Source organism: Artibeus jamaicensis, unplaced genomic scaffold, assembly GCF_021234435.1.
Source record: "Artibeus jamaicensis isolate MK-2021 breed Jamaican fruit bat unplaced genomic scaffold, CSHL_Jam_final scaffold_474, whole genome shotgun sequence".
NCBI classification, from domain to species: domain Eukaryota; kingdom Metazoa; phylum Chordata; class Mammalia; order Chiroptera; family Phyllostomidae; genus Artibeus; species Artibeus jamaicensis.
The window spans coordinates 16,637,182-16,651,315 of NW_026522046.1; the positions used below are offsets into that span (position 1 = coordinate 16,637,182).

General features: G+C 43.7%; 1 protein-coding gene across 5 annotated transcripts in view; it reads left to right on the forward strand.

The window, feature by feature from the left end:
• The first annotated feature begins 7,513 nt into the window (after positions 1-7,513).
• TNIK (TRAF2 and NCK interacting kinase) overlaps positions 7,514-14,134 on the forward strand; it is a 350,236-nt gene continuing 343,615 nt past the window's right edge. For 3 of the 5 annotated variants that reach the window (XM_053657844.1, XM_053657845.1, XM_053657846.1), the window contains exon 1: positions 7,515-7,953. In XM_053657844.1, coding sequence (XP_053513819.1) covers positions 7,897-7,953 — 57 coding nt within the window. In that variant the 5' untranslated portion in view covers positions 7,515-7,896. Of the gene's footprint in view, positions 7,954-14,134 lie in introns of all 5 variants that reach the window. The other 2 variants (XM_053657848.1, XM_053657847.1) reach the window with 2 other exon arrangements.

The window sequence follows — 14,134 nt, forward strand, 5'->3', positions numbered from 1 at the left end:
TGTGATGCTGTATGTGGGGGCGTGGTCAGAGCGGGAAATGGCGCCGCCGCCACCGGTCCAAGCGCTCACTCCCTCACCCGCGCGCAACCATGCAACCTCAGTCAACTCGCTGCCACCGCCTCCCCATTGACTCCACCGCCTCCCCATTGACTCCTCCGTAGTCGCTCACCCGGTGGGCCGCTCGGTTGCTCACTAGGTCCAATCCTGGGTTTGGAACCCATGCGACTGGATTCGCGCGTCTGGATTCCGCGCCCGGGTCGACTCCTTTGTAACTCCTCACCCGACGCCGGTTTCGCCCCTTACCAGTCGGGCCGAAGAATTTGTTGTTAGCGGACTTCCGAAAAGTTCAGTTTTCCGTGTTCTGGTTGTGTTTTCTGATGCTAATATTTAGTTGTCCCTAAACTTGGTTGTGTGAGGAGGCAGGCACATCCACCTTAAACCTCCATCTTGGCGGAAGTCCCAATGTTTATTTCTCTCTCTCCTTCTTCCTCTCTCTCTAAAACCAATACATATATTTAAAAGAAAAAATGAGCCAACTGGGCTACTCCTTCCAGTTCTGACCTAATCGGTGGGGTTAAACCATTCTAATGTATGGACATGAGATAAAAAAATCATAATTAAAGTTATTTTGTGCATGGTGTGGTAAGGGGAACTTAGAATCTAAACTTAAATAGGATACAGTTCTGTAGGAAAGTTATGTAGGAAAAGCAAAAAATAATTGAGATAGCCAGCAGGGAACAGAGCACCACAGGCTTTTGACAGAGTGTAGATAGACTCTAGTGGTTGGAAAAGATGTCCTTTCATCATTTCTATTACAGTATGTTTTCTCATTGACCAGACATGTATGGAATGCTTACTGCTGCAAACACTCGGTTGGGCCCTAAAAACACGGAAGGAGAAGCAAGCTGAAAACTCCATTGTTTAGCTAGAGTATAATTAAGCTTAAAGCTACATTAAGATTTAAGAGGATCAAGCAACAGAAATTCCAAAAAATTATAAATAATTGCACTTTTACAATCAATATTGCACACTAAAATTTCTATACGTATTTGTTGTTAGGACTTTTTCAAAGAATGAAAACAAAAAATGCTGCTTTGAAAAGGCAGGCCAAATTTTTGGTAACAATACTTGTCTGTATTTGGGGAAAGTGTAATATTGGTATTTAAATAAGGTGTTGTATTTGTCTTTGGGCTTAAATGGTGCTAGATAATTAGGAGAATTGCTCTGAATCCATTTAACACAAAAGATGTAGTGACTTGGCATTATTCTTCCAAGGGTAACTATGTTAAAAAAAATCTATCTATCTAAAACAAGACATGAGAACTATAAAACAACTGTATTATTTTTCATTTTCTATTTTAGGAAAGTTCTATTTCAGGCAGTTCAACTCCAGGGACCATGCTCCCACCTCAGATAATACTACATGGAATACAGTATATTAAATTTCAAGCTCCTAAACACTTTGAGGTCCAGCATGAGATGGGAAGGAAGAGTCAGAGGGAAAATAAATTGGAAAAGAATGAAAAATGCCAGTGGTTGGAAGTGGGATGTCTCTGAGTCTGTAAATGTTGGTAATGCCGGCCGGCAAAGGCCACAAGGAAGCTAGAAAGCTAGGGCGTGTAATTGGACAATGGGAGACTGGAGTTTTCTTTTCTAAGGTAGAGAAGTTTAAGAAAGTAATAAATTACTGCTCTGGCTGGTGTGGCTCAGTGGATCGAGCCCAGCTTGCCAACGGAAAGGTCACGGGTTTGATAGCCAGTCAGGGCACATGCCTGGGTTGTGGGCCAGGTCCCCGGTTGGGAGTGTGTGAGAGGCAACCAATTGTTGTCTCTCTCTCTCTATTTCTCCCTCTCTCTAAAAATACCTAAAATATTTTAAAAGATAATAAATTTCTGATTGGGTCCCTGGAAGTAAGTTTAAGTGCAGTGAGAGCCAAAGGCCATACTAGTGAAGGCCCGAGAATTGTGAATTACATATTTAAATAAATCTATGACATGAATATTGAACTCTCCTAGTAATGCGGACTGAGAATGTGGTATTTATGATTGCTACCTTTTGATAATTGTCAAACTTTACTTTGTGGCCATTTCAAATCACATGGCTTTGCTTTTCACACTGAGAGCTTCTGTCTTTTAATAAGGGCACATATTCTCAGGTTCCAGGGATTAGAACAGAGACTTCTTTGGAGCAGGGGTGGGGGAGGCATTAGTCTACCAACACAGTGCACAAAAGCAGAAAGAATGAACACGTGTCTTTTACATTACACACTCCAGTTATTTTTTCTTCATTTTCATTGAATTCATCAAGTTATTCTTGTTCTATTTTTTCCACTAAAGTATTTTTTAACTTAAACATCCAATCTATAATTACCTATATGGTGACCCTTATATTTATCCTGTATAACTGACTTACATTCTTCTGTTTGTGTTTAGAGATAGTATGTATATACACCTACAAATACAACAAAAATTTAACTCTCTCTCCTTTCCCTTTACCCTCATGATAAGATCATTTAGGTATTAGTAGGTTATCATTTCTTTTTACTTTATGAATTAACAATGGTAAAGCCTTAAAAGTTTTAATTTTATTTTTTGTAACAGGAAGTGTTTGGCTGCAAATATCAGAATATCCATCTAAAGGTGGAATGAGAAAAGCTTATGTCACTTAAAAAGAGGTTCAAGTTATTCTTGGATTATTTAGTGGCTTGATGATGTCATTAAGTATCCAAGGGCTCTTCATGTTCCATATTCTTTCTCAAGCTCATCCTGACCTGGAAGGAAGATGGCTCTATAGCACCAGCTATGATATCTGCACACAACTCTGTCTGCAAGCGTGTTATTAGTTATCTATTACTGCATAATATATCAAGTGGCTTATAACAATAAAATTTATTATCTATCATGGTTTTGGGGATTCGGGAGTAGCCTGGTTGGGCGGTTCCGTTTCAGGTTCTTTCACAGATTACAGTTAGAGCTCGCAGGGACTGTAGTCGCTTGATAGCAGATAAGAAGCAGGCAATCTGGTTAGAATTTCCATTTTTATCCTAATGCCTTGATGCTCTCAAATTCCATCAAGATGTGTTCAAATATGGTATTTTTTCTTTACTTATTGAATAGGAGCTTTTAGCCTAAAGTCACTGAAACATTTTTTGTCATTTGAGTATTTCTTTCCATCCATTCTCTGGATTTCCTTTAGATGAGTGTTGGAACTTCTGGATTTATTCTCCATATTACTTATATTTTTGCTCATTGTTTTAATCCTTTCTCCTGCAATCCAGGAGAAAACTGAGCCCAATCTTCCAGTTTACTAATTCACCCTCCCCCCAGTTCACCTTGAGCAGGAATAGCATGGTGTTTGAAAGCCTGAGGTCAAATCCTGGTTCGGCCACTTATTACTGTTACCTTGAGTAGGTTAATTAACCCTTCTATTCTTCACTTTACTCATATGTACAATGAGTACACTAATAATGTTGCCTGTTTTATGAGTATTAAGATTAAATATGTCAATACATGAATGCATAGAAGAGTATAGCACACTATTACCTCTTATTGTTCAATCTATTCACTTAAAACTTAATAAACATATTATTTAATCCTCCAACTAGTTTATTTTTATACTAACCTGGTAGTTTTATAAATATAAGATCCTGTATTATTCTTCTTAGAAAATATATATATAGCATGAAGGTTGTTCTTGCTCTATTAAAAATAGTGTTGAGTGGATTTGAAAATCCATTTACTGACTGAAATTAGTGCCTCTAACAGTAATAGCTTCTCACAAACAGTTGGTGATTCTGGATTGTCTGCTCACCTTAGCATTTGGAAATCTCCTTTGCTTGTATACTGTGCTGATTCTAATGCAGAGGGATCGCTTTGCTTATTGTGGTGGGAAGGAGAGCAGGACAGGACACAGCATGGGGCGGGGGATGCAACCAGTATAGTATACCTTCTGCATGTGTGTGTGGTCCCATTTCTCCTGGCAACTGGCAAGCGACTCCAGAGGGTAATACTCTCTCCCCAGCCCGAGCACCCATATTCCCAGAGAGTGGGTGTCAGCACTGGGGGGTGAACATGTTCATCTGCTGATTTCCATAACCCTGCTTGATTTTCTTCACATCACTTATCACCATCTCCAATAATCTTATTTATTGATTATTTATTTACAAGTTTATTATCTGCCTCAGTGAAGTCAAATCTCCCAGGCCTTGCACAGAGCAAATATGAATATTTGTTGAATGAATGAAAGAATTAATACCATTCTTTACTTACTCACCATGATGAAAGTGCCTACTCTTTATAGCCATTGCTTTTGAGCTTGAAATTGCCCTAACTCACGCTATACAGTTCTTGTTTGTGGGTGAGTCAGTCCTGTCTGCCTATATAATCCAGGAAGTCTTTTGAATTGCTAGATAACTGATATTGCCTTTTCTTGTCTTCTAGAACTCTAATGATTTTTTAAATACATTTTCTGTTATATTCAGGGATTTGCGGTGACAGACGATATACCGAGTGTGTTTTCATAAGCTCCACCAGCAGTCTTAGGATTTCCACAGTGTTTATTTCAGTTGGAGCATAGATTTGACATTAAGTAACAGTGAACATAATATAGAGAACATAACACCCTTTGGAATTCTCTTTTTTTAATAAATATTTGTAAAATATAAAAATATTTGTAAAATATAAAAATATTTTGAATATACAAAAAGATAGAGAATGATATAATGAAAAGCCATTAGTGTAAAGGTTAAAAACAACCTTAAGTTCGACAGCATTGTTGGAGCGTCCCTTGTGCTGTCCGATTCCATTTCTCCTCCTTTCCCACTTTCCTGAAGTGATCTGTATCCTTCCTGCCTGTGTCCGGGCTTTTTATAGTACATGACATATTCAGACATATATAAACAGAATACTGTATTGTTCCGCAGCCTTTCAACCTGCATGTAAATGATATCAATTCTCTCAGTCCTCCAGATTACACCAAGAACAAAAATCTCACGTTGGTCAAGCTCTGAAAAGAAGAGCAGGCCTCAGGATAGGAGCCTCAGGCAGGCATTGATAGCTGGCTAGAATGTAAAGAATGATGTTGCTGTATTTTCCGTTGTGTTTATTTTCACGGTTTCCCACTACTTTAGCAAGTGTTGCTAGCTTTCCATTTACAGTAATGATTTATATTTCCTTTTAAATTAAATGTAAAAACAGAAGTGTTGATTTAAGAAAAACATTAAGTAAATAATAACAGAACAGGAGGTACACAGACATGACAAAAAGATTTAGAAATATTTGCTGAAATTTGATACACACTTTACCTGAGGAATAAAGTTCAAGTGCCTCAAGGCATGTGAAGTTCTACCTGATCTGAACTCTGCTTTCTTCCTTAGTCCAGTCACCACTTTACCTACAGCACAAACTGCTCGGAGTTTCTACCTTCCCTGATCAGCTAGAAGTGCCTTGGCTATTGTAACCTCCCCTTTTATGGTGCTTCCTGCAGCCAGCACCCCAGCCTCCACCAGACTCTCTCAGCATCCTCCTGGCTCCTAGGAAGGCTTCCTGCAGTAGCATCCCCATCACCGTAAGGAACATACAGGTTTGTAATGTACTTCTAAATCTGAGAGTAGAATTCAGTGCCAGTAACACGGCATGCTCGTGGCCTGAAACGGCTTACTGTTTACATAATATCGGAAGGAAAGATCCATTTGTGATATTTCAAATAAAATCTGCTGTATAAATGTTGGTTTCCCATGAAAAAAAGGTCTCATTTTAAGTACGTTTGGAGTTTTAGAAACAGTTCTGTTCATAGATCTCAGTACCTGATCTTACGTTATTTTCTTTCAACACTGAGATGATATATTAACTTGTCATCTAGATTAAAGGTAAAAAAGGGACAGAGAAAAATAAAAAGTGATAGGACATGATAGTGTTTTATGGCTTACTTGATGGCTTACTGCACACCACTTATTACCTCAAGCTAGATGATTTTATTTTAAAAAATGAGAGATGAAATGGAGTGTTTTGAGTATAATACATGTAAATATTTGTTGTTTTAATGGCAAAAGCTCCTAAATTCTTGCAGTCATTCAGATGTTGGAACAATTTTCATGTTTCAAGATCCACAGTACATATAAGTACACACAATAATACTAACAAAAGCAGCACAGGGAATGATTTTAAAAAGTCATTTGATGTCTGCAGTCGATGAAATAACTGCTTGGGCTTGCATTCATTCACTCACTCATTCATTCATTCATTCAAAAGCCTTATTCTGGGGCTGACATCCACACCACACGTTTAAACTGTCCCCCCCCCCCCCCCCCCCGCGCCCATGCTTTCGGCCAGGTTAAGTTCTCATCTTAACAGAACTACAGATAATCCTTCCAAAGCTATTGCTGTATTTGGGAGAAAAGTTTGATTGCACCATTTCTTCCTATGTATTTCAAGTGGCCAAGGCTGGAGAGGAAGGGCTGTGCGGGGCTAGTGCAGAGGGGCGGGGGTGGTGACTGGGGGAAGTGACTTCACACTCTTGATTACAGAACGTCAAGTTTAACACTGTAAACGTTCAGCCTTCAAATGAGAAAGCGGGTGGTGTGAGATCCCTCTGGCCGTATGTACATCTCGTATGTTAACATCTTACCCGCCAGACAAACTTTCTCCATCAATCTGGGTAGGTCAGCCGCGGAACCGCTGCCTGAAAGGGAATTGTAGGGTCCTAAGGCAGCGTGTATTGCTTTACCCAGTGTTGCCTTTAGAATTACCTGAAGCATTCAAGCTACTGCACCCAGAGAGCAACCTTCTCGGTTCAATTCGGTCGTTTCCGTAGGGAATTGCGGCACGGGCATGTCCTGGGTGTGGCGATGCCAAGAGGAAGCTCAGATTGCCGGCTTTCCTGCTTCTGGCAAACCTTTCCAGCCCCGAAGCCGCAAGTAACCGTCCGTCCAGGATCCCGGGGACCGCTGGTGGCCCCGACCCAGAGGCCGGGGCAAATTGGCGAGGTGCGGGGCTGCGCGCAGTGTGCGAGTGCGCTGCTCTCCCATTCGTTCGCGGCTGGAGGCGGATCCCCTTCCCTGCACACAAGTCCTTATATGCACTGGTTGCACCAGCCTGCGTTACTCCAGCCACACAAATAATTAATGGCGGAGGGAGGGGCATCGCTTCACCCCCCTGAATTTTTTCAGCGCCGGAGTATTTGAACCCCTGCTAGAGTCCCCCAGATGCTATTCAAAGGCCATGTTGCTGCAGTGCATGAATTGGACACAGAAATGTGTGTGCCCCAAAATCTCCTTTGCCCCTACGATAATTGCTGCAAGGTTCAGAAACCGCTCTCCAGATCCATCCAGATTAGCCCGCCAGCTTTTGGGCGGAAGGGTGCCCTCCCCTCCCCCACCCACGCTGGTGCAGAGGGACTGGGTCAGGAAGCGTGGCCTCTCCCCAGTCGGAGACCACGCCTCCTCCGCCTCTTTCCTCCCCCCTCCCTTTACTCCTCCCAGGAAGCGATGATAGACAGTTCTGTGTGGTTCTCCACCCCCAACCCCCAGCTGAGTGGAGGAGTTGATGTGTCTCATTATAACAGCCAATGCAGCCGCCATCCACGCACAAGCAAAGAAGCATGTCCCATTTAAATACACCCACGCAGCCCGAGCGCCCTTAGCCGATCAGGGCGCGCAGCCCACACGCACCGCGGCTCCCGGCTTGGAGGTCCCGGCAGGTTGGGCTCCCGGACCCAGCGGAACAAGGAGCGGAGGATCGCGATCCCGCGCAGTGGAGAAGGGGTGGGCCGGAGAGGCTGGGCCCGGGGGCCTCCGGCGCGACACCCGCATGAGGACCCGAGTGAAATAGACCAAGGTGGAATTTCCAAGGGAAAAGGTTCGGGGTGGTTTTGGTCCATTTCTCCTGCGAAGAGGTAGACATGGCGAGTGATTCCCCGGCTCGCAGCCTGGATGAAATCGATCTCTCGGCACTGAGGGTGAGCAGAACATGTTTTTCGATTTGTTTCTCGTGGTTTAAGTCCGTGTTGGATGGGTTCGGTGCGTGGATGGGGCTGGGACTGGTGGGCAGAGGCGGCGAATGCGTTGCAGAGGGAACCTGGATCCGCCTTTCGATTCGGGGGCTGCTGAGGTGCCTTCGCCTAAGTCCCCACGGCAGGGGCTGTGCCGTACGCGCCCTCCTTTGGCTGTGGTCAAGAACCCCCTGGGAGCGCGTGGAGCTTATGCCAGTTTCATCTCAGAGCGGTGTAAGCGCATTAAAATGAAAGGCTCGTGTGTGTGTGTGTGTGTGTGTGTGTGTGTGTGTGAGCGCGCACACAAGCCCCGGGCAGTTGTCTCCTGCCAAGGCGCGAGACCTGTCTCTTTCTGCAGAAATGATAACAGCAGCGTGAATAAAGGCACCGGTTCCCCCCACGTTTTTCAGCTACCTGCAAAATGACATGAGCCCGGCGGTCCCCGCGGAGCCGAACCTGCCTCTCCAAGAAGGCAGCGATTGCTATGCTGGTCTTGTAGATGGCAACTGCCTCCCCTTCCCCCGTCCCTGCCTTCCGCGCCCGGACTCTCTCCGCACGGCCTCAACCCCCGGTCTGCCCCTCACCTTTATCCGGGTTTAACTCAGCCCTGCCTGTGCTGACTCTGGGGCCGTAACATTTCAGTTTTTATGGCTGAACTTCAGCAGGTGAAAGGGATGTATTCTCCGCTTTTCCCCAACCAGACCGGAACTCCCAGGATCGTGTGTGTGTGTGTGTGTGTGTGTGTGTGTGTGTGTGTGTGTGTGTGTGTTTTCCCTGCGTCTGTGGCCAGCCCTTTGTAGAGCACTTCCCAACCCCCAGCCCCACTTAAAGTCTGCGTTTACCTTCACGTGAATGGCTTCAGTCGCCGTTTCATTGTATTGACTAAGACATCACCCATATAGAATCCATTTTGCTGTTGTTTTGAGACCAGAATACCAGGAATGCGAGTGCAGCCTCGACGCCTCGCCACCCCCACCCCCCAATCCCAACACCGTCCTTTCGGGGAAGGGGGCAGAGCTTTCTTGCCATTTTAATTAGATGCTGCCTGCCGGGAAGGAGGTGCCGGGTGGGGGTGGCGACAGCAGCGGGGGTCTGAGGAGAATTGGACGCCAATTTAAAGAAGGCTTCTTCCTCTCCTGACCCAAAAATAAGATTAAAAAAAAAAAAACTGCATGTACATGAAGCAGGGAGGGTCGGTGGGGCCAGATTGATGGCGGCTGTCAACCCAGGGACACGCAGGATAGGTGAGGCTTCGAAGTTCACACGCCCTCCTGAGGGAATACATTGTTAAACTGATGCTAATCTTGGGGTTATATACCCGCATCTTCAGTACTTCTCCCGACATTGTCTCCTTCTCCACGGTTATGTTAAAGAGCTGCCTCGATGGTCCAAGTGTCACTTTTTCTTTAGTCTCATTAATCCTCTCCCTCCCTAACCCCCCTTTTAACACTTCCTTCCCCTCTCCTTAATCCTTGAATCCGAGAGGTGAGGTTTCTGCGAGGCAGTCAAGGGGTTGAGGAGGAACAGAGATGCTATTTGTAACTGGCTTTTTGGATAGCTGGGCAGCAAAAGCTCATTCATGCGTTATTACAGTAAGCTGTCTATTTCCCTGGCACTGAAATGCCACATGCAGAACAGGGTGGGGGCTGGTAACAGGCTGGGTGATCTGTCCGTGTCTGTGGCTTCCTGCTTTACGGACTGTCATTTGCCCTACTTTGTGCGCTGGGAGTTGCTGCCAGGCGGTTAATCAGGTGAATGGATGGTCCAGACTTCGGGGCAGGGGAAAGTGGCAAAGGTCAGGGAAGGCGTCTGAACAGTGGGCCAGGCTACGATCTCCCTGATCTGGCATCTCAACATCGCTCCTCTCATGGAAAGCTCCTTGATCTGATTTTAAGTTGGGCTTGGCCAGCGGGTCCCTTGTCATTTTTTCCTGGGAGAGATACTGAGCACAGAGCCTGCAGGCTTGTGAACAACTATGAGGGCTCACCCACTGGCCTGGAGTGTGATTCACACGTGGGAAACCTGCGCCTGAGATCTGTATTTCGAAAAGATATCTTTGCAATTTCAGGATTCACTGAAATTGTTCTTTGTGGCTTGTGTTCAGTGCTCTGCCTCTGTATTTCTGCCTGCAAGAGGTGTGGAAAGAGGAGGGGCCAGGCCAGCCTAGGAGGCTGTGGAACTGCTTGCTAGAGGATTTAAATGCAGATGTGGAGACAGTTGGAAGGCTGGGGTCTGCAACCAGTCTTGTGGTGTGTGATGTGGGCATGGTAGAAGTGGGTCCAAAGGCCATATAGGTGATCCCTACAAACCAGAGGGCAGGTCATCTCTCTCTGTCTTCTCCAATTAGGAGAAGGGAGCTCATCTAGAGCAGAGGTCTCATTTGTTCCTAAACTCTCAATAAAGCCTGCCTTCCGAGAACCTTCTGGGAATGCCTGACCCCTGAAATGCAGCCAAGGTCAGTGGCTTCTAGGAGAATTTGCTGCAGATCCACCAGTCCCTGGCTGTTTCAGTGGCTCTCTAACGTACACAATCAATGCTCTTTTTGTAAACGCTGCACTCAATGCACTAAAAGCAGGTCCTGTCTGAAGAGGCCTTTATCCTTCTCGTTTTGGGGGCTTATTGTTCTCAGTCAGTGATCCCAGACTGGACCCTGTCTAAATTTTCCCCAAATAGCAACAATGCATAATTTAAACCAGAGCAACCAGTGATAGCACTGATTACTTAAATTATGCAAGATTTGGATGGTTTTTAAAAGTAATATAGAACAGGACCTTTGCTTAGGAAAGAGATGATCTTAATCCAGTATTATTAGTCCTTATTTTTAGAGCTCTGGAGAGCAACTACATCTCAGGGGATGGGGGGTGAGTGCATTGATTTAGAACTGGAAGAAAATTGTAGAACACTTAGCCACTCCTTTCATTTAATACTTGGGAAGCTGAAGCCCAGAGAAGTGACGTCTATTGCCCAAGGTCACACAGCCCCCACCCCCTCACCTCTTGGGTGGTTTGAAGACAGTAATTGGTTTCCTGACTCCTCATTCAGTGTTGTTTACTCTAAGTTACACTGTCTGTGCTTGAATCAGAAATCAATAATACATTTTCTATCTGAGCACAAAAAAAGTGGCAGAGAGGAATAATTTCACCAGGGTCATAGAATTTTATAGAGAAACTGCTTTATGCAGGTAAGCTCATAGAATGCATAACACGGAGCTTTAAGGTGCCTTTGGAATTCATCTTGTTCAACCCTCCTTCGATTCCTTGTCTGCAGGCAAATGGCTGTCTAAATTGTCTAGGATAGGTGTTTGTCCTGTGTGATAACCTCCCTCCATAACCCATCTCCATCTGAACATGTCTGAGGGACCATCTAGACACATACACTATTTAGATGTGTCTGCATGTAAGGTTTATATCTTCTGGTATGCTTTGTAGAATCTATCTATACCTATCTATAGTATTATGGATATAAACTATCCATGTGGCTGTATGAAAGTGTGTCTACACATAGGCTACAGAAAACAACCTACTCATTCAAACCCAAAGCTCGAGTTCAAGGCATCACAGTACTGAGTTTGCCACCAGTATGCTGTATTTCATGTGAAGTGAGATCAGCCCAGAAAGCTTTTTGGAAATTAGCATATATTTGAATCTGACCATTTTGGCTGTCCTTAGCTTGGCACAAAGAGTAAGACATTTAAAGCCAAGATTGGTCACTGCTGACTTCATACTCCTGTTTCTGCCAGGACTCACACTCACTTTTCTATTTGTACAGATTTAGATGACCTCTGCTTGTCTTTTCCCTGACCCATCACCCCTTTCTTGGGGCCTAGCTATTTCTTTCTCCATCAAAACCTATATTTAAGGATGGGGGGAGGGAGGAGAAGATAAAGGAGAGGATAAATGGTGATGGAAGGAGACTTAACTTGGGGTGGTGAACACACAATACAATATACAGATAACGTATTACAGGATTATATACCTGAAACCCATTTAATTTTGTTAACAAATATTACCCCAATAAATACAGTAAAAATTTTCAAAAACACAACTAGATTTAAGAATTTCCCACTATACTTTTCATGCCTGTGTTATAAATGGTATGTAGTTTTCTTTTGGCCTGATCACTAAACTGTGGGCTCCTTTAGGCCAGAAGCTTGGTCTTGCTCAACTTTGAGTCCATAGTTCCAATGAGTTGAATAAATGAATAAATGCATGAATGAGTGAGTGAGTGAATGGAGTGGACTGAGCACCAAGTTCTATGTCCCTGTGTTAATAGTTTTGGAAATGATCCCAACTGCTTGCCTTCTCATACACTGGTTCTTTTGTTGTTTTTAAAAAATATTTTATTTATTGCCCTGGCTGGTATAGCACAGTGGATTGAGCGTGGGCCTGCAAACCACAGGATCGCGGTTCGATTCCCAGCCAGGGCACATGCCTGGGTTGCAGGCTGGTTCCCTGCAGGCCAGTTCCCAGCAGGGGACATGCAAAAGGCAACCATACATTGGTGTTTCTCTCCCTCCCCCCTTCCCTTCTAAATATAAATAAATAAAATCCTTAAAAATATATATTTTATTTATTTATTTTTAGAGAGAGGGGAAGGAAAGGAGAAAGAGAGGAAAACATCAATGTGTGGTTGCCTCTCACATACCTGCCACTGGGGACCTGGCCTGCAACCCAGGCATGTGGCCTGACTGGGAATCAAACTGGTGACCCTTAGCTTTACAGGCCCACACTCAACCCACTGAGCTACACCAGCCAGGGCCTCATACACTGGTTTTAAAAATAAATTATTCAGCCTTGGCTGGTATGGCTCAGTGGACTGCGTGCTGGCCTGTGAACCAAAGAATCGCTGATTTGATTCCCAGTCAGGGATCATGTCTGGGTTGCAGGGCAGGTCCCAAGTGGGGGGCGTGGGAGAGGCAACCACACATTGATGTTTCTCTCTCTCTCTTTCTCCTTCCCTTCCCCTGTCTCTCAAAATAAACAAATAAAATCTTTTAAAAAATCAAATTACTTATAGCAATGCTTTGAAAACTGTAAAGCACTGTACCAGTATGGTAGGCCATGATTAAATAGAATTTTATGGGAAACTTGATTCCATCAACGTTTGATCCCAATGATTACACTTAATTGAAAATGATCCTGAGAAAAATGTCCTACATCTCTTTAATAGTATTTTTTCATTTTTACATTTCGGTATGCCCTGGTATGTTTCTCTGGTATCCTGGGTTAACCTTTGCCCTAGAATCAGCTTTTATTACGTATGAGGTGAGCTCAGCCCAAAACATTTTGGAGATTAGCACTTTTCTCACCCAGTATCAAGTATCAGCATTATTATGCATTAAATAAAACCTTTTAGATTTTCTTTTCTAAAAAAGACCTTTTCTCCTCTTTATGGATTGACCATTATTCAACCAAAAACAGATTAATTATGCCTGTGCCCTTTTAAAGTTTGTGTCTGGAAGGGTCAGTGTAGGGGGTGGGCATCTAAAAGGCACACTACTAGTCCAGCACGGACTAGTAGTGTTTAAAAGCTTAAAACATGCTGGTCAGAGGTCTTGTAGGGCTTAAAGAAATTTTGAATTATTATCAATTCATTACCTAAGGTAATTTGAATTTAGTCTTAAATGGGAGGTTGGTAATTGTTGCAGGAATTGATAACAGTATCTTAAAACGAAATGAGCAGTTTTAAAATTAGATATATTTGTCATATTTTAGAGCTATTAAACAGGTGTTTTCTTTGCCTTGACATTGCCTCATAATAAAGTAGGGTGTAGTGGTAGTTATCAGACCATCAGAGAAATCTGCATAACCATTTTTGATATTCATTACTAAGTGGAGTTATCTTAGTACAAAAGCTAATATAAGTCATGGTTTGCTGTTTGCATAATTATCTACTTAGGAGGTCGTGGACTATTTTGCTGATGAGAGAATATGCACTGTGTTTCCTTGATGGAAATATCGCATTTCCCCCCTTATCTTTAAGGCTCTTTGAAATCTTGTGATTTTGAGTCTTGCTGGTTGTCCCTTTCTTCCTTCTGAGTCTCTGCCCTGCAATTAATCTTCTGTGCCTGTCTTGTTAAAGGCCACTCCTTCTTTCTGTGGTGCTGGTTCTAAAGTCCACCCAGCTTTGAGCCACTGTGATTGAATCA